General features: G+C 46.0%; 1 protein-coding gene across 1 annotated transcript; it reads left to right on the forward strand.

The window, feature by feature from the left end:
• Nucleotides 1-245: 245 nt before the first annotated feature.
• On the forward strand, nucleotides 246-15,263 carry acsbg2 (acyl-CoA synthetase bubblegum family member 2). The gene is made up of 15 exons (XM_026146380.1): nucleotides 246-626; nucleotides 4,275-4,404; nucleotides 4,599-4,720; nucleotides 5,870-6,138; nucleotides 7,421-7,509; nucleotides 10,549-10,669; nucleotides 10,854-10,934; nucleotides 11,022-11,171; nucleotides 11,320-11,496; nucleotides 11,913-12,094; nucleotides 12,298-12,540; nucleotides 12,626-12,843; nucleotides 12,988-13,127; nucleotides 13,318-13,564; nucleotides 13,870-15,263. The coding sequence occupies exons 1-15, from the start codon at nucleotides 620-622 to the stop codon at nucleotides 13,986-13,988; spliced, it is 2,295 nt and encodes a 764-aa protein (XP_026002165.1). The 5' UTR covers nucleotides 246-619; the 3' UTR covers nucleotides 13,989-15,263.
• The last annotated feature ends 5,463 nt before the right edge of the window (nucleotides 15,264-20,726 follow it).

The following is a 20,726-nucleotide window of genomic DNA, read 5'->3' on the forward strand; positions in this document are numbered from 1 at the left end:
ATGAAGACGAAAAGGAGCATGTGCAGTAGTTATAATAATGTAGGTTGCAGGATGTGGTGCATTTGAAGTGCGCGTTTCTGTCAGTGGAAAGTTATGAAGCTAAAGCCAAGCACAGGCTCAGCCGCGCTAGCTGTCAGGGCTCTGCAGTTTGTCCGATAGTAACCCCCCGCCCCCCTCGAGCCGGCATATCTGCGACGTGTACGCTCGAGGGTGGAGGAGGGAGGGGCAGATGAGCTCGTGCGCTCACTGCAACTTCCGCCCCCTCTGTGTCCATGTGCCCTGCGTAGCCTTGTATGGAAACCAGGTCCTGTGGTGTGAGCAGTTTGAACCAATCAGAATGGCGGTGCTGTGAGGGGGGCGGTGCGACCGGAGGAAACCGACAGGCCCCACCCTGGGTGGATTTCTTTTTTTTCAGGGTGGGTGGGACCCACGGAGCCGGTTGTGTGTTTGAAAATGAATGATCTGCTGCTTGAGTAGACAGTGGCCGGTTGGTGCGTGTTTAACGGCAAACTGAAGCCACGGCGTTAACGGAAAACACGAAGAAAAAGCGGAAGATTAAAGAAAAATCTAGTCACGAAGAAACAGACAACCAAACCGGAATAAGAATCAGCTTCCAGCAATGCAGTGTGAGTATTTGAGCCCTGTGTGGAGCTTTTCTGGTTTTGTTTTAAGCTGGGTTTCACGGCGACACATCAGGTTTGGCCAGAGACCGGTTGGTCACGATTTTTCCGTTAATAAAACCACCTGCGTGTGTGCGTGTTGCATTTACAGGCCTTAGATTGGACTCTGAATTATGATGTTTCGCCTTCAGATCTACAATTTCCTGGTTTATAATTTGAGTTTTTTATGTCTGGGTTCAGTGAAGCTTGCTTTAGACGTTAATAGGATAATACATGATAATAAATGTGTTACAGAAAAAAAGGTCTTAAATTTACGGCTTGGGTGTGTCTAGACAACCTGCTCAGACCTGGTCTCTTCCTAAAAGGGTGTAACCCACCCAGCAGATCCATCTGTATTTCTCCCTGTAATTTGGTTCACGTTTAAAATAGCCATTAACAAAAGTCTGCTTAGCATGCAAATAGATTAAGTTGGAAAAAATGTGCCCAGTGTACCGTGGGGTTTCTGAGGATGACGCCCAGTGCGCGCTGCGTGGAAGCAGCTGGATGGAAGCAGGAGGAGAACATTCACTGATTTTTGGGAAATCACTGTATCTGACTTTCGTTCAGAGCAGCAGCACTGTGGCTTTAGGTGAAGTGAGGTGGCTGTTACTCTGGACAAACAGAAATGGAGCTCGAGTGAAGAAAAATTAAAATTTAGAGGGGGGGGGGGGGACTTTTGGTCTGTACAGTTTAAAAGGGGATTAACCCAAGTGAAGTTTGCAAGCATGGTGGTATTGTTTCGGGGAGAGTCCCTCATTTGGTTTTGGGGCAGACACTTTTTTGTTCAAGGAATAGGGGGGGGGGGGGGGGGGGGGGGAAATTGTACTGCATAGCAACAGCTGTTTCATTCAGAAAGGGAACAGCAGCAACCCCCCCCCCCCCCTGAGTGGATGCAGCATTTTGCACAACTGTGCTGAATCCGTCAGATGATTCATCCTTGGCACTGGCTGTGCTGTCTTATGACAAGGAAACTTCATGAAAACAAAAGCATGCAGAATGGCTGTGCTTCATCAAGAGGAGCATCAGAGAGTCAGCAGAAAATGATGGTGCAGCTACTCTGATCATTGATTGGTTGGGTCTTTGGTTGTGACTTCTCAAACAGGTGCATTTGAATACGTCACCTCGGGCTATGGAAAGCTAAACTGTGGCACAGTCGTTTTATTAGCTGAGTGATTAAAAAATGTGCTCGGGAGCTCTGTAGAGCTGAAAGAACAAGTCCAGACCTTTTCTACTCAGTTAACGCCCTTTTTACTGCAAACAAATAAAAAAATAATGCAAGCATTTTCTTTGATATCTTACCCAAAATACTTCAACATGTAGACAGGAGTAGCTGGGGAATCCATCCACTGTTGTTCTGATTGGTAGACCGCCTGCTCTACTTCCTGGGCCACAGCTGCTCTGATAGTGTTGGGTACTGAATCTGTTTTAGATGGGAGTTTTTCACATCCTGAAAACAAGGTGAAAGCCATCCATGTTGCTGCTGTGGTGACAGAGGCCAAACCTGCTAAACATGTACAGGTCTCCATCACACACACTGAGTATTAGAAACATTGTTGTAAAGGAAGTAAAGCCATGGCTCAATCAGTCATTGATTGACGGGTTAATCTATATCAGGTAAGAGAATCAGAGGTTTCCGGCTTGTTTCTAAAGGATATGGGTTTGTGATTTTGGTGATTGAGAGATAATTAAATGGGAAATCCACATATTTCTCATGGGTGATTATCAGAAAACCACAGAAGAAAAATTATTGATTGGAAAAACTGAAAGTTTATCACAGCAGCCGGGGAAATGTATTCTTAGCCTGCTCATGGATCAATAACCTTGTTGACCACCGATGGATGTTTTCAAGGTGTTTTTGCTGCCAGATGAACAGCAGGGGGGGATTCATACCAGGCCTGTGTGACAGGCACGCGTCTCAGGGGTTTTTAATGTGATGAAAGCTCACTGGGTTTCTAAAGGCTATATTCAGCCTTCACATGTCCGTTTGCAGACTGGTAGGGTTGATGAGCGATTGAACCTCGAGATCAGCGTCACGCTCAGAATCCTCCCCATCACGTCACAAGAACGCAGCAGTGACTGAAATAAGAGGAGGGGAGGTGATTTTAAATATCTGCCCCCTGTCAGTCCCAGGCCTGCCTGCTTGCCTTCACCTTCAGCCACCCACAACTGCAACAGAGGAATCTGCAGCTGCACCGGAGGCGATGCGTCCACAGAGAGACCTTTAAACATCCTGATCAAATCCAAATCAAGCCCATGTTGCTCCTCAGGGACATGTTTTTGGCCAAATGTGATGAATTCTTCCAGTTTAGATGCAATTCATACATGAAATAATCCAGCTGACCTGTGTTTTATTCCACTATGGAAAGTTTAGGTTGGGAATATGTTTCAAATGTGTCACAAAAATTATTTTTGGCTCTCTGGAGCTTGTTTGTTTCTGTTCCCCCCCCCCCCCCCCCCATGGGCCCCAAAAGGTGAGAAATGATGTGCTGCTGCTAGAGCAGATAGATGAAGCTGCTGGTATGTGTTTTCAGCCCTCTTACATAAACAGATCAGTCCTGTGATTTACCAAAGAGGAAAGGGAGAGGAGGGGGTGTCCAGCTCGGCAACAGCAGTGGTTTGAATGATAGAGAGGTCTGACGTGGTTCCTGTGATGAACGAAATGGTGGGAAAGGCAGGAAAAGGGGAAGGGGGTGGTACGGTCGGCTTGGCATGTAAATCACAAGATCATTGAGAGAAGAGGGAACATGTCCCCAGGTGGGACACGCTCTAATGTCCCAGTTGGGACACGCTCTAATGTCCCAGTTGGGGTTTCCACTTTCTTTCTGTTGTATCTTTCAAAATTATTTCACAATCATCACCAGTTTCCTTTGTTTTTCCCGTTTCTCTTCCACTCGACACCAGGAGGGTGGAGCAGTGTAAATATTCTTTATTGAGGTGTTTTGTTGACCAAGCGCAGCAGTCACAGTCAATTATTAGTAGAAAGACGGCGTTATCTGTAACGTGTGTTTGCTAGCCAGGCTCCATATGTTGCGTTATCATCCAGGCTTTTAACAGCTCATGAAGTCGGATCCAATCGAGCCGTTTCTTCTCGCTGTGCGATTGAGTGCGTCACAGGTCGCTCTCTGCACGTCCTGAGCAGAGATCGGCTTTTTTATGGTCGCAATGATCTCGGTGAGATTTCTAAGCAGCTGCATTTTATCTGATCACGAGACAGAAGTCGGGCAGGTTCGTGACACTTTGCAAGAACACTACAACTGCAAGGGTTAGGGTTAGGGTTACATGACCTAGTGCCCTACAGGACGCACGACTTCTGTGAGTACCGCCCACTGCTGGCTGTCACACGTTGGTGTCAGCTGAGCTGTGCGCTAATTAGACAAGGAAAGCCAGATGTTTCAGTATTTGCTCCTTTGGATCTTATTTCTTTGTCAGTTATGATTCTTTATAGTCTAAGATCTAAATAGCAAACTACTTAAATTATTTAGTTATTACAGCACAAATCCCCCAAATGCTCCACTCCTGGGATCCAGCTGGGGGGAGGGGTCTTTCTCTTGGAGCCTCTCAGTCATGTGTGTAACTGTTTCCTTGTTGTGACACCCTGACCATCCTCTGTTTCAGTAACTTTGTGCGAGTCCACCAGCATGTCAGGGGTGACGGAGCCTCCCAGAGAAGTCGGTTTCCTGGAGTCGCCCTGTGTTACAGTGGACAGCGCGGCCTCCCTCGATGACGGCATCGTGGACACAGCAAAGTACGTCAACACAAGTTACACGCCCCTAAAATAAGCCCCTCTTTGTTTGAACTGCCTACAGAGAGGTAGTGACGGTGTTTACACCAACAACAGTTGGGATGAGGGCATGATCTTTGCTCTCAGGATTCCCACCCTCTTCCACCTGCTGACCCACACGTAACTGTGTGTTTTTTTTCTCCTTCCTTTTTCTTTAGTGAGTCTTCAGAGGAAGAGTCCGCAGGGGAAAGGGAAGAGGAGACCGGCGCCCATGACGCAGCCACCAGCAGCACCAAGACTACAGAGGTCCCCGCGGAGCAGAGCTCAAACACACCAGCAGGTGAGTGCAGAGGGAGCGTGTTTACACTTTCTCGGGCGCTCCCGAGCATCCGGCGTTCACCAGGGCGGCGCTGGAAGAATTGCGATAAGCAGCATGCAGACGTACAATTAGACGACATCAGTTTCATTTTTAGGCTCAAGCATCCGTACAGATAGGTCGTGACCTCGGGTTTTATCCCATCTCTGTGCTCGCTGTAAATGCTGATGTTATCTTTTTTTTCTCCTTCCTGAGGAAGCAGAGCAAACAGACGTGAATGAACTCTGCGTTCTTCGGCAGAGCGAGCTCCACTTCCCTTTTCCTGCCTTTAAACGGTGACATTCTTTCCCGCCTCAGTGAGTGAGGAAAAACCCCGGCACACGCGTTGCTCCGCGATCTGTTTATAACCACGAAAGGGGAACTTTGCACTGTGACCCAAAGTTAATTGACATTCGTTATCATTCGTTTATAATGATTCTTAAAGAGGAACTCTTAACATGTAATAATAACTGCTGGTGGCTTTTTCATAATAGAGTATTTACAGCCCTGCTCTAAATGAATCGTAAATAGTCATAAACCCTCCGTGTGACGCTGTTCTGCTGCATATTCAAACATCCTGCTGGCAGTTTGTCTCTGAGTGTGAGAGCAGAACATGGAGGCGGGGCTTCCCTGCAGAAACGATTACAAATCGATTGGTTTTGTTGTCAGAGTTTTGGTGCAAGTCCTCGGCCCCCTACGATAAGTGATAATCGGAGATTGTTGGCAAACAGACGGTTTTATTTAAAGATTATCTGATCATAATTTTAACCAGGAAGTCCATCGGTACACTCGCATGGCGTGCTGGAAGTTGTATTTATATTTTATTATTTATAAAGCTTTTAAAATGATACCACTTTTTGTTTTTAAAGACTGTCATTTCTAGCCAACCTGAAGCGATTGCTAACTCTTGGCTGTCACTGTGACTCATGCCAGCTCTGTTACCATTGGCTGACACTAGTTTTGAACCCGTGTGACTTTGCAGATTTATCGTAGGCCTGCAGCTGGATGGTATCGCCATTAACACCTTAAATAAAGGGTGTTTGTCGCAGTTTTCAAGGACGGCAGATGCGTACAGATCTATTGCCGAGGCCCGCCTTCGATCGATTCTCTGACTGTTATTTGCACATCTTCCAGTGAGCGCCCAGCGCCCAGACTCCCTGTCGGTGCCGGCAGCAGAACCCCGTCTGTGGACGACGCAGCGCGATGGAGAGGTGAAGCTGAGGATGGAGGAGTCCGGTCTGGCCGCTGAACCCGCTTTGACGGTCAACCAGATGTTCGTCTCGACCGTGGAGCGCTACGGCGAATATACGGCTCTGTGCTGGAAGGAGGGCGACCAGCAGAAAAGCCTGAAATACAAAGATTACTACCAGACCTGCCGCATCGCTGCCAAGAGCTTCCTGAAGGTAGTTTTTCTTTTATTCTTTGGGTAACGCTGCAAAAGTTTCCATCTACGGTTGATTCGTTACTTTAAGGACATAAAATTAAGCTGAGTTCAGTTTTTGAGCAAGAATACCAAATGCTCAGAAACGGTGGCTCGTCTGTCAGACAGTGAAAGAGAATTTTGGCTGCTGTTGTCACCACAGCAGGCGGCTCCGCAGATTTGATTTGGCTGACTTTTAAACGCCAAATGCACTTCCTGTTCAGCCAGAAGAAGAAAGATAAAGATGGCTATGGCCTTCCTGACCCGTGCGCTGCCTCACACAGGCAGCAACATAATATAACCAGCAGTAGCGAAGAGCTGGCGGGCACAGCTGTGCGCTACACGTGAGAGAATAACTGCAGACACTCTCTGGATCTGATTATCCCAACATTTCCTGGACGAAATCTTAGTGATGGCTCATAAAAAACGGATAAAAAGCAGATAAATCAATAAGAAGAAGAAGAATTACTGCTTTCAGCTCTGACACACAGTGTGGTGCCAAAACCTTTCTTTGCCCCCTCACCCCGAGCAGCTGGGCTTCCTCAGCATCAACACATTTCTGTTTCCAACAACAGTCCTCGAGTTCTTCGAGCCGTTTTAACGTCCGTTCGTCTTCGTGCCGAGTCTGTCTAGACAGCACGTGTCGCCGCACCAAAGGGTTGAAATGTCAGGCCAGACGGCGAGGTCTCAGCAGGACAGAGCGTGTCATTGTTTCACGTGAAACTCTGCAAAGTTAGACAGCAGGCTGACTCATTTCTACTGACACACACACAAACTCGGACGTTTCTCTCTGCGTCTCACACACACAAACCAACCTCGAATCCAACTCTTAGACCTGAACTTCGCCCTCGCTCACGATAAATAAAGCTCAGATAGTTTTTGTTTTGTGCTTCCCTAACACAGTCAGCTACACCTGATTATTATCTTTCAACAATGAATGAACGACTTGATGAATGCTGGCTGCAGCTGAATGTAATGCACAGCTAACCTCAGGTCCCACCTGCATCAGCTGGAAGACCTGACGGCTCAAACTGTCTCTGTGTTTCGTGAAAAGAACATCAGGCTAAATCTGGTGCATGTATTTGTCTGCACTCTAGTTTGTAACAAGCAGACCCTTCTGAGCTTTATCCTGTCAAATACAAAATACCCCGAAGTAATAACAAAAGGTAAATATTAAACAAGGGATTTGTAACAACAATCGCAACGATGGAAGTGAGACTTGTGCCAGATCTGCTGTGACTCTAAGTGCGCTCTGGCTTTTACAGCTCGGACTGGAGCGTTACCACGGCGTTGGGATCTTGGGCTTCAACTCCGTTGAGTGGTTCGTCGCAGACATCGGAGCCATTTTGGCGGGGTGAGTTTCATCGTCAGCCCTGAATATTTCCTTTACATGACCCTAATCCTCCTGCTCTCTGTATCTGTGGATATCTTATTACATGCTGATGTTTACGTGTGGCAGCGCGTTTGCTGGTGTGTCCTATGTGCCAGAGCAATACCGTCTTTTTGATGGATGGTTGAAACTATGCGTGTTCACTGGGGTGCTGCACTCAACTTCGATTCACTTTACAAGAGCTTGTGCTCATACATGCGATGATTCGATTCCTCTTCTGAACTGATCCGCTGTGGATCCAATTAGGGCTGGGCCATATCATCCCGTTCACGGTAATACCGGTGTAATGTGGGGCAACGACAAGAAAATGAAATATCACGATAAAATATGGGTAAAACGCGCATGCGCAGTGCCTTTGTTTTCATACGCACATGGTGAAAAAGGCGATGCAGAATGAGAAGAGCGAAAGTGGATCGTTGAATGAAACAGATGAGCCAGAACTGGTTTGTAAAAATGCTGCAGCTTCACTGGTGTGGAACTGGTTTAGCTTTCGTCCGTCAGATACACAACAAAGCACTATTTTTGGTAGCGCATGCTAGCGGGCCGTCGTTATTACCGTGTTGTTTGGAAAATACGGCGCACTTAAAATCAATCCTTTGATTTGTCTGAATGTCAACAGAGCCCCTTATAATCCCGTGTGCCTTATGTATGAACTCTGGTTGTGTTTACTGACCTCGAAACGATTTTATGTGCACGGCGCTCGAAAATCTGTTAAATGTTTCAGTACGACTTTGCTGAGCTACGAAGCCGCACCGCTTGATGGATTGTCGGAGCATTACAGCTGTCGTCCGCAGGGATGATCTGATATCCTCGTGTCGGCGTTGCTCCCACATCGTCATAATAAATGTTGTTCCAGGGTCAACATTGCAAGTGACCAATGTCTTTGTGTCTTTGAAAAATACCGCCTTCAAAAAATCTACTTCACTTGCGAGAAGAGAAACCGCTTCTGTCCGCCCATCCGGGAACTTGAATTCTTTGCATTTCAGGATACTTTTCTTTAATAAACGGTAAGCATTATACATATCGCCCTTACAGAGGCGGTTTCTCTTCTCGCAAGTGAAGTAGATTTTTTGAAGGCGTTTGCTTTTTTCGAGGTCGCGGATGACGTCAGGAGAAGGTGATTGGTCACTTGCAATGTTGAACCTGGAACAGCATTATTTATGATGACGAGGGAGGAGCCTGGCGGAGTGATACGTACTGTGCTTCAACATAATGTTACCTTATTGTGTGTGTATAACCTCTTTTTAAGTTTTGTGGATATTATACATGGTTATGCTGAGGATATGTCGGCCAGTTTCCACTGGAAATGCCTTTTGGTTAAACTGTCAGCGAGGAATTTGCACTGTTAAATTTTTATATTTATTTTAATGCACATAAAAAACAGCTGCTTGTTTAAGTGAAAATACATAGATGTTTTTTTTCACTAATAAAGTTGTGGAGTTGTAAAGTATTTTGTCTAGTGTCAATTATATCGTCAGTTATATCGTTATCGCAAATTTTGAAATCTATATCGCGATAACTATTTTTGGTCATACCGCCCTGCTCTAGATCCAATCAGTGCATTTTCCTGATAATGCTAATGTGCTTTTTAAGGCTTATTTATCCATCTGTGTTGTGTTTGTACTCTGTGTCTGTGCACTGATCACATAACAGCAATCACAAGCTTCTCAGCTTTGCTGCATAAGTATTCACTATGAATGAACCCATGCTTGTTATCCAACACGCTAAAAAGAGTGCAAGAAATTCCAAGAAACTGAGACCCTTGAGCCAAAGTAAGAGTCTAAAGGCACTGATTGGCTGAGGCCAGATGTACCCCGGCTCAGCTGCTGACATCACCAAACATCTGTTATGCTGAACCGGGTCTTTTCACGCCGATTCTGGTGACATTTTCATGTTTGCTTTGATTCTTAAAAGTCTTAAATCTGTTTATAGAGAAGCTCATTCTTTCCACGCACTCTGATACCGATACTGTGCATGCTTAAACGCCGCTCCCTGCGTAATGATCACAACAAAAAGGTCAGCTGGAATGTCAACAAACCGGTCGTGATGAATGCAATCAGGTCATGTTTGGAAACTTCAGTTTAAGGCTCAGATTTCCACACCGAAGCAAAACATTTGAATCGCATCCTGCATCATATCTCACTGTCTTTTAGAGCGGGAGCTAGGTATTCTAGTAAAACAGTGCTGTCATAGGTCAGGTGGGTTCTGTTGACCCATTTTCATCAGATTGTTAAGAAAAAGACAGACGGGGAGGACTGGTTCTCCTGTGGTAACATCGGGATGTCGTCAGGTGATCTGAATTTTCGGGCATCTGCAGCTCAGTCAGAGCAAACATTTAACATGTTGCTGCTTTGTTGAAATGCAGGGTTAAAGTGATTTGCTTTTCATTTGCATGTTGCATGTTCTCCACCCACTGTTGGGAGCAGCCCTGCGCTTCATTTTGATGAACATAGTTTCGTTTTTTACGTATGAAAAGTGCCACGAAAATAACTTCAGTCTGCCGCTGATTCAGGTCAGGTCAGTTTTATTTACAGCGACAGGCGTCCTGTAGATGTCAGTCAAGTCACACTTTCAGCAAATAACTGCGAGACTACTGAATGAATGTTTAATTGCATTCTGTGTGATAACAAATTGTCTTAAAAGTCTTAAATGTACCTTGGTGAAAGCTCTCACTTGATTGGCTGACTTATACCTTTGGTCAGCAGCTGCACAGATGCAACACAAACCTGATTCATGTGCTGATGCATTTCTGATACATTTCCACCAAGAGCGCTCAATTCATCCGTCGTATGACTTGAATGCAACTCGGCGCTTCTGATTCACCTGCAAGCTTTTGTTTCCATGGCGACTGGAAGTAAATGAACAATATCTATATTGACTTATCAAATGCATATCTGCAAATGGAAGGCCTCTTAATCAACATGACTGGATATTGATTCGATTGGAACAATATAGAGAAGTAAATGGCTCTATAGCTGACTGTGTGACGTGTCTGTCTCACAGTGGGTTTGCTGTGGGCATCTACACCACCAACTCTCCTGAGGCGTGCCAGTATGTAGCAGAAAACTCCAAGGCCAATATCATCGTGGTGGAGAACCACAAACAGCTGCAGAAGATCCTTCAGGTAAGATGAGAGTGAGTTACACGTGGATGTGGAGCAACACGCTGAACAGATTTCAGGCACAGCTGAACAAAAAAACATAATAATAATAATATGTGCGTTTATTAAACCAAGCTGTAAAAGTAGTAACTTATACTGAAGGAATCCCACGAGTGGATTTACTGATCGTCTTCACATCCGTCCACAGATCGAAGACCAGCTGCCACACTTGAAAGCCATCGTCCAGTACAAAGACGAACTAAAAGAGAAGAGACCAAACCTGTACACGGTAAGCGCACACTCCCGTGCATAAAAAGAAGCTGCTGAGCACAAGAGGCACGATCGAAGTGTTTTTATTTTTCTTTGCGTGCCACAGTGGGCCGAGTTCTTGGAGCTTGGACGCGACGAGCCCGACGCTCCCCTCGATGCCATCATCGCCAGCCAGAAGCCCAACCAGTGCTGCTCGCTCATTTACACCTCAGGGACCACGGGCCAGCCCAAAGGAGTCATGCTCAGCCACGACAACGTAAGCTCCACCCATCCTCACATCCTCAGGAGCTTTGTGAGGCAATGTGCCTCTAATCAGTTGATTAGTATTGATCTACTGTTACAGTAAAGATGTGAAACACTTGTGCGCCCACAACAATCACAGCACCTCATCTTTACTCTCTCAGCTAACCTGGACCGCTTACTCCACCGCCAAGCATGTGAGTCTCACCGCGGCCTCCCAGGCTCAGGAGGTGGTGGTCAGCTACCTGCCTCTGAGCCACATCGCGGCCCAGATGGTCGACATCTGGATCGCCATGAAGATCGGAGGGGTGACTTACTTCGCTCAGCCCGACGCCCTGAAGGTGAGACACACACCACAAACGGACAACACAAACACGCCGGCGCCCGAAATAAACGCTCATCAGCCCGTTTAATAGGTTCACCTGCACAGTACGGTCAATATAACAGGCCTGCTGTACGGTCATGGTTCTTTGTGGCTGCTATAGAACAAGAACCAAGTGTCTGATTACAAATACCCATCAGTAATTTAAATGATGTAAAATTAAGTAACCCCCCCTCCCCCGTTGATCACCCTCACATTTGCACTACAGCAATTTTAGCCTGTAACAGAAAAGTAGCATAGCGCCCCCCTCTGGTTCCTCACGTGGCTCTGTAGTCCGTCTGTTACACAAACGGCTTCTGTTTCTTTCACACTTCCTCTTTTTGTGTAATTTGTGAAAATGTGTGATTTTTATTTGTATTTTCCTGTTTTTTACAGGGTTCGCTGGTAGACACTTTGAAGGAGGCGCGTCCGACGGCCTTCATGGGCGTCCCACGTGTCTGGGAGAAGATGCAGGAGAAGATGAAAGCTGTTGGAGCAAAGTCTTCCACCGTGCGAAGGAAAGTGGCTGCCTGGGCCAAAGACGTGGGTCTGCGGACCAATCTGAGCAAGCTCAACCAGTAAGTATATGTTTTTGTTTTTTTTAAGAAGGGGCTGAGTCGTTTCCTCAGAGGTGGGAGGTTCCTGTTTCAGTTTGCTGAAATGTTCTTGTGGAACATCACCGCAGATGCAGGATTGTTGTTGAAACAACTATTTATTTATTTCCATCAGCTGGGATAGCCTTCCACCTCACGCTGCGTTCTCTTTCACTCTTTCTCCCCAGGAATTCGGCACCAGGCAGCGCTCCGGTCAGCTATCACGTAGCCAAAAAGCTTGTGTTCAAAAAGGTGCGTAAGGCCCTGGGCCTGGACCGCTGCACCAAGTGCTACACAGGCGCCGCCCCCATCACCAAAGACACCCTGGAGTTCTTCCTCAGCCTCAACATTCCTCTTTGCGAACTGTACGGCATGAGCGAGAGCAGCGGCCCTCACACCATCTCCCGCCACGATGCCTTCAAGCTCACCAGGTACATTTTTCTCTTTGCATTGGTTTGACGGCTTGCAGGGAACGACTGATACTCGCTGGTGAGTTACACGACTGCTCTCTTGCAGCTGCGGTATCGAGCTCCCAGGGTGCAAAACAAAGCTGCACAACAAAGACGAGGAGGGAAACGGCGAGATCTGCTTCTGGGGACGCCACGTCTTTATGGGTTACCTCAATATGCCCGACAAGACAGAGGAGGCGCTGGACGCGGAGGGCTGGCTGCACTCGGGTGACCTGGGCAAGCAAGACGAGAACGGGTTCCTCTTCATCACCGGGCGGATTAAAGGTACTGCCTGAGCTAAATCGCACTCTGCTGGAACTGTACCAGATTTCTATTTATCTATTTAAATGAAGAGCATCAGTTCTGCTTTCAGTCTTATATCCTGTTACAGGCCGATTGCTTCAGGTTTGTTCTTCTCTTCGCTCACAGAGCTGATCATCACAGCCGGCGGCGAGAACATCCCTCCCGTCCCCATAGAGGATGCGGTGAAGGAGGCCGTGCCGCTGATTAGCAACGCCATGCTGGTCGGAGACAAGAGGAAGTTTCTGTCCATGCTGCTCACCATCAAGGTAAAGATTCAGACAGTGAGAACAGGGGAGGAGTGAGGGGGGTGTCAGAAGCTCACTGCATCAGTGCATCTGCTTTAACAGATAGTGAGGAAAGGAGCACTGACACCTGGTGGTCGCTTTGAGAAGCTACACAGTTGGGATTTTCAGAATCGTGCTGTTTTGGTTACTGATTTTTTTCCTCACCCTCCAGTGCCAAGTGAACCCAGACACGGGCGATCCACAGGACGAGCTGACACCAGAAGCTGTGGAGTTGTGCAGGCAGCTGGGCAGCAAGGCCACGCGCGTCTCCGAGATCTCAGGCGGACGAGACCCTGCGGTCAACGCTGCCATCCAGGAGGGCATCAAAAGAGTCAACGAGAAGTCCACCTCCAACGCTCAGCGCATTCAGAAGTGGGTCGTCCTGGATCGAGACTTCTCTGTCGGCGGAGGAGAGCTGGGTGAGCGAATGCGCGGTTTATTTTATTAGACAACGGCTTTGAAACGACATTTAATAAGATGCACGATGATGATGTTTTCACATCCATTTGTAGTCACAGTTACTCACATTTGGGTATTTCCTGCCTTTTTGGAGCTAAAACACGTGATATTGAGTACGGTAGCTCAAATAAGTGCGTTACAGAGAAACATAAGTTGCAGCAGGCCGGGAGGATGTATGTGGTGATGCGCTGGTACGGCTCAGGCTGCAGTCACTCTACACCTCGCAGGAGTTAAACAGCACGAATCCTCTTTGCTCTTCCCGCAGGCCCCACCATGAAGCTGAAGCGGCCGGTGGTGATGAAGATGTACAAGGAGCAGATCGATAACTGTTACAAGGACGTGGCGTCTCCAGCAACCCCCGACAACCCGCTGCCACCCAAATAGACCTGCTGGGACCATTTGCATCATTCAGTCCACTGCTGGGTTCCTCCTGTATTTACATTTTTTTTTTATTTTTTGTTTTACTGCCTTAAGTCACGCTCAGTCTGTCTCAGTTTACATTTATGATTGTTGTACAGAACAGAAGCCAAATGAGGTTAAATTGAGCTTATTTATTTGTATTTCTGGAAGGACCAGTGACGTGTGATCGATGAAGTAGCAGCAGCTTTACGTAAGGAGCTGCGACGCGAACCGGAATACTTGATAACAACAGGATGTTTTGGGGGTTTTTATGAATAATTTGTGTGTATTTATTTTCACTTTACCAAAGTTTCTGTTTACCAAATGAGCATCGGATGGAGTGAAATCCCACAATCACACGTTCACATGTGCTTGGTGTTTCTCTCGTCTTTGATTTCGCTCCTTTTTGTTGTTTTTTGTTTTCTAAATGTCAAAAATGTTCTGCTGTTGAATTTAAGCTATCGTTCTCAGTATGTCATGAAGCCATATCTGTTGCATTTTGGTGTCTGTCAGGTATTTTGATTTGTGACCTTTTTTTTTTTGTAATACTGTAAATATGTTTTACCTCCTCGTTTCTTTTTCCCAGCCATTCGGTCGCGTCAGGAATACGTTTATTTTGCACTCACATGGAGATGAAGTAAATTGTACATAAGTTATAGGACTGTATTGTCAGTTTATAGCAAATCTTATCAGCTGCTAGCGGCCTGTCGCCACAGCGACATTTTGAGATCGCCTACCATCGGCCTCGTCTGCGATGTGACACAAATTTGAAAGCAGCTCTTGCACTCCAAAACAGGTCATCTTGTATATCTTGTAAGATTAGTATATAGCAGGCGTGTGTGGCGCACTCCCAGCAGAGCCAAACTGAGCCTTGTGGTTCATTTATGTTAAATTTTGGGGTTTGTGTGTTTTGTTTTAAGGATGAAAAACAAAGGGAGGAAATGACGGTGGTTCAGGGGGGTCGGGGTGAGTGAGGATGGGCTGATGGAACACCAAATGGCCTTTTTAGTTTAATCCGTTGCCTAAAAAGGTTAAAAGAATGCACTTGCATTGTGAGACTGAGCAAACGGTTCAGTGAGGGCTCACAACACCTCTGACAGAAACCTGGATCTGCCTGAACCTAACAGCTGTTTAGTCTTAAAGAAGTCTGGGTTGAAAGAACAGCAGCAGGAGAGTGAAGCAGGCCTGCTTGTAACGACGAAAATGTGAATGTGTGTCTGATCAGTTGTGGAATAAATTGGAACTCATTACGCTACTTTGTGAAACTTGTCCTTTGTTTTGTTTTTGTAAATGTAACGCGGAGGGATTTAAATGCACAGAGTAACAAATAACAGTCGGTGCAGACAGCGCACTGTGCAGACAGCGCACTGTGCAGACAGCGCACTGTCCAGACAGCGCACTGTGCAGACAGCAGGCGGGGCTCTGATGATGATGATGATGCAACCTCACAATCAGAACAGACTCAGGTGTAAAAAAGAAAGGAGAGCCGACGGCCTCGTTAAATACGTGGCACATGTGAACCGTTTCTATGCTATTCGGTGTGCCGACAACCATAAATAGGCTGCTCGATAATATTTCCTCCACTTCTGTGAGATCGTCTCTCACATCTCGTATTTGTGGCCACAAAACCCACGAGCTTCTAATGCTAAGCGGAAACGCGGGGAGAGAAAAACCGACGTGCTGCAAGTTTCATTCTTGCAGTGGTAGCAGTTTGTCATAGATGCTTTTACTAAAAATCAACCTGCAGCACAGGATGGTTCGCTTTTGCAGAGGCCGATCTCTTAGGTTTGGATTCTGTAGTTCGCAGACGTTCTGTTTCTTATTTCCTCTGATGCTTTTCGCATCATGAAGCTTCTGTCAGCAGGTGCACGCAGCCGAAGAGCCTTACCGCACTCGGCTCAGGAGGCTGCGTTGCCATGGTAAACAAAACTGAACGGCAGAGAATCTCCAAGGCGACAGCTGCGATATTCGTGCAACCACGGAGTTTATTCAGTTACTTCATAAGCAAGTGAGGGACTTTGTATAAGAACGGCTGTAATTCCTAAACATTTAATACAAAATTTATGAAAAAATAAAGCTGAAAGTCTGCGCTTCACGTTGACTTGTAAAAAGGAAAGAGTAAAAAAAAAAAATTGACCCAACTGTTTCTTCCGTTTCACTGAAAATCCTGAACATTTATATTGTAAGTGAACTAGAACTGTGCCACCACGTGATCCAGCTCCATTATTTGTCTTATCTGACAATGTAAATGTACTGAACAGTAGTAATGAACACATGCACACATTCATATTTAGTTTCGCAGCTGTGACACTTTGCAGGATTGGCCACAGTAGTGCTGAATTATCACAAATAACAGGATTTTTACGCAAACTGTGCTCATGCGTCTCATCAGCTGGATAAAAGGGCGGAGGTTATCTGCACGCAGTGTCTTTACCACATGGTCACTGTTAGCTATCGTGGGTCCAAATTGAATTGTGATACTAAAACTTTTACAATATCACAAATATTCGATTCTTTTTTCTTCTAAAGGATAAAACCACTTTTCCATTAACTTAACAAAACATTACATTTTTAAATCAGCACATAAAGCAGGGGCTGCACCAGAGACCTCACGGTTCTGCTCACAGCACAGACTGTTGTGTTGCCCGAACCATTAACATCGTCTCCGTTCACTGAACCGGCACGAACGACGTCAAGAGCGTGAAAGCGAAGCTGCTAAACGGCGTTCAGCCATCTTTATTTCATCTGCACCTGCGCTGTTCCTGCTGCGACAGGCCAAAAGGTCCACGCAGCCTCCCGGGTTATTGATCGGCCTCCGCCAATAACTGTCCCTCCCTACAGCCGCATTTCCTCAATAGATGGTCAATGCATCACGAGCATTATGAGCCGGCCTGCTGCTTGTCCTTTTAACCCTGCGGCCTGCGATGACCGTCACGTGAACTTTACTCGAACCCTTGCAGCGGGTCACGCAGCGGTCAAGGATCGGACACACGGGGAGGGGGGGACAACAGTACTTAATGACTTTATTAATAATATGATTTGAACATAAAAATAACATTAAAATAACATGTTTCGTCCTCGTTGACAACTTGCATCATACGGCCACATGGTGGCGTTGTAATGCCAAGCTTGTTATTTTCCTTTTTTGTTTTTTCAAAAATACCAAAATTGTTCTTCAGCCATCCAGTTCATTTGTTCTTCCCGCCATTCGTCGCTTCGACCTCGTACATGGATTCAGACGCCGCCCTCCCCCCTCCCTCGCCCCGCCCCTTTAAAAGAAAAATAATCAAACCCTTTATAAATACAGGCAACCCTGCCCCCTTGTCACAGACACATTATGACAACCACTGACACAGGAAACACCCCGTCTGCACATGCCCCTCCCTCCCGCCCCGCCCACCTCCACACATTATCAATGAACCATTTTCTCTGTTTTTTTTTTGTTTGTTTTGCTGCTTTTTCCTCATCCTCTAAAGATCCACACAGTAGATAATCTACCTTTGCTGTATTAAACACATATTATATATAATATAGACTCAGCTGAAATGCTCCACTCTCACAGCCCTGTGCACAGAGTTGCAAAGGGAAGGGACAGCTGGGGGGTTTCTCCCATCTATCTCCCATTCCCTTCTATAATGTTCCTCAACATTAACGATAATCACTCAGGCTTGTCATCTTTACTGCTTGCTGCAAGTTGCAGTTCATTAAAGCACATCTTCTGAGACAGATATTAATATTTAAGACAGTTTTCAGTGTTTTATGCAGATCCAAGCCAGAGAGGGGTTCAAACATTTAAACAAATAACAAACCAGGAAAAATGAATAGCACTTTAACTTCCAGAGCATCTCCTCCCACTTTGCAACTCTTGTTTCTCTATGTTGTGTTTCCTCAGGCTCAAGTTGTCCTAACGTAATAAAATGAAGATGACAGTCTACGTTTGGGCGCGCACATTTACGAACGTGCAGAAAACCCAAACTGGACACGACAGAAAAACAAACCGTTTTTCTTCTGCTGAACCAAAGTGTGGACTCCTCACGTCCCGCCTTGTGGTCCAGTTATTTGTACTCGGGGCAGAGGGTGAAAGTTTAGCTCATCCAGCAGTTTTGTTTTGTTTGTTTTTCACCCGCCCGCCCAAACACGTGCTTCTCGGTGTTCAGCTGTCATCAGAATCATGATACAAAACAAAAAAACTAATTTTTACAGGGAACATCCCCAACATCTTATGCCTAAAACAGATCGACAGGCATGTTTGTGAATAATAGCGAGAACACATGCCAAAATAAAAGACAATTAAATAAGAAACAAATGGTTGGCAAACAAAACAAACTCAATTCATATTGTATTGCATGTAAATATTGTATAAAATCCTTAAAAATACAGTTTAGGTAACTACTTAAGTACTGAAGTCATCACAGCCAAAAGTGCAGAGGTCCATAAATAAAACGTTGACTGTGGGTACATAGTGGGGCTTCTCCCACTTAACTCACTGTCTCCGCCACGACCACAAGGGACCGAATGAGCGCCCGGTCAAAGGTCAGAGTTCATGAACTAGGACTTCCAAGTTCCCACATCGGTGCACAGAGGACAGAGAGGAAAGTTGTTCGTTGGAAATTCTCTCCCATCGCTGACAAACACGCAGGCAAGATGCACTATCGTCACTCACACGGCTGCAAAATTCACTCTCGGGCCTGAAGTTCTGCTGACAGAGGCACACCTCGGGAAAAATGAAGGTGGCGCAGAGGGAGGAAGAAGGGAGGGGCGGGAGGGGGGGCTACTGCAGGGCACATGAGGCGGCGTTGATGCCGGTTTTGATTTTGAGACATCGTCCGTGTTCGTGAGGCGTCTACGGTAAGGGCAGAGGGAGTGCGGCGCCGAGCCAGGCAGGCAACAGAAGGAGAGAGCGAAGTATTAAAGCTATCGGAACGTCAGGGCAGAAGCACAGGAAAAGGAAAAAGCGAGGAAGGAGATCAGTGGGCTGGTGTCTGAGAGAGCGTGAAGCCTAAAGGGGGCCACAAAAACCAACATCGAGGCCCCAAATAAGTCCAGAACTCGTGCTCAGTCCTGACTCGTTTGGGCCTCACAAAACTGGCTCCTGAATGTGTCGAGCAGACGTTTGTTCAGATTACGCAACAGGAAGCTACTCACGATCGAGAGTAGTGTCATTAATGTTCGATAAAACTGAAGATCCCGTTAGGGGGAACTTCTGCAGCAGCGTTATAGATATATAGAGCATAGACAGAGTCTGAGAAAACATAAAAACAAGTAAACGATATACAGTAAATACAAAGACTGTAAAGAGAAAACAATCAAACACTAGGAGCTAAAAATAAGAGTAGATATTACAGTGGACTCTATTACACAGAGTGAAGAAAGCGACATTTGTGCTTCTCTGGTGTGTTATGATCTTTTTACAGTACGGTTTGATGCAAAGAAAACTATTGCATACAAATGATTGGCCTTTAGTCCACCGCAGGAGGAGAAGGCGGAGCTTCTCCGACCTGGTGGGATGGTGTCTGTTAAATGCGGTCACACTAAACACGCCAGGATAGTTTTTGCCAATTCAATTAGAGTTAAATTGTTCAAATCACTGTGCAAAGTACTCTCAACCACACAAAAGCTCATCGTCGTTTACAGCAGTCGACCTCCATCATTCAACACCATTTCAGTGCGTCGACGTGCTTTCCGATGAACTTTTAAAGCGGGCGTTACTGATGATTGTCACTTCTGACTTTGTTCAAGTACTCTGTTGACTAGGTCCTGATCATTAATGCATAAATCACCACGGCTAGCACGCTTACCGGAGCTGAAGTAGGCTCACAAACACCAAAGATCTGGCTCGAAGCACCGCAGAGCAACGGGGAAGAAAATGAAAACCGCTCAACATAAACTTACATTATAATTAGATCAGATTATTGAAAGCCTTTAATATCAATATTGGCTTTAAAATAAACAAACTAAATACAGTCTAGTCTCTAATATCACTACCTCTGGGATAAACTATTTTTTAACATGTCTTAAATGTTTGAGATGTTGAGCGCATAAAGCCAATATGTTGATCACCATCATTTTTAAAGAGAATGAGCCACGCAGCGTACAGTCACTGATCCGATTAGTTAGAAGAAGCCAGCTTTGTGAGACCATCAGTCCGATTCCTGATGTAAAGACCAGCGTCTTTATTTTCTTGCATTCACATCTATTAGCGATGCCGTTCAAGTGCCTGGCGACTTGATATCGGACGCTTGGCTGTTAGCTGGTACGCTTAACGCTGCTTGAAGGAGGAGCCTATTGAACAGCACGCACTGGAAGGAACTACCACGCGTTAAAACACCTAATTCCAAAACTGGCCAACAAAATCTTGGCCGCCTTCTGAAAATTCCCAGAGGGCTCGATGAGTGGAAATCGATAAAAAGGGGCGACAGCCTACAGAGACACTGGAGAGAAGCAGGGATGGAAGCTATTAGGAAAATACTGGATAGTCAGGCATTCCAATTAATACTAGTTTCCCCAAGGGGAGGAGGGGGCTGGGGTGGGGTTCAATCTGTGTGGGCATGCCTAACAGAGTGCACCCCCTCCCCACTCACACACACATATACACACTGCAAGTCGCAGGAAAAAGGCACTAGAGTGGGGCTGTTTCTAGCCGTAGAAAAGTAAAAGCGATATACATTCATAGCTCACAGGTTTCTGGGAATAAATACACAAAATGCACTTGTAGAAAAATAA

This window comes from Astatotilapia calliptera, chromosome 17, assembly GCF_900246225.1.
Source record: "Astatotilapia calliptera chromosome 17, fAstCal1.2, whole genome shotgun sequence".
Taxonomy (NCBI): Eukaryota; Metazoa; Chordata; class Actinopteri; order Cichliformes; family Cichlidae; genus Astatotilapia; species Astatotilapia calliptera.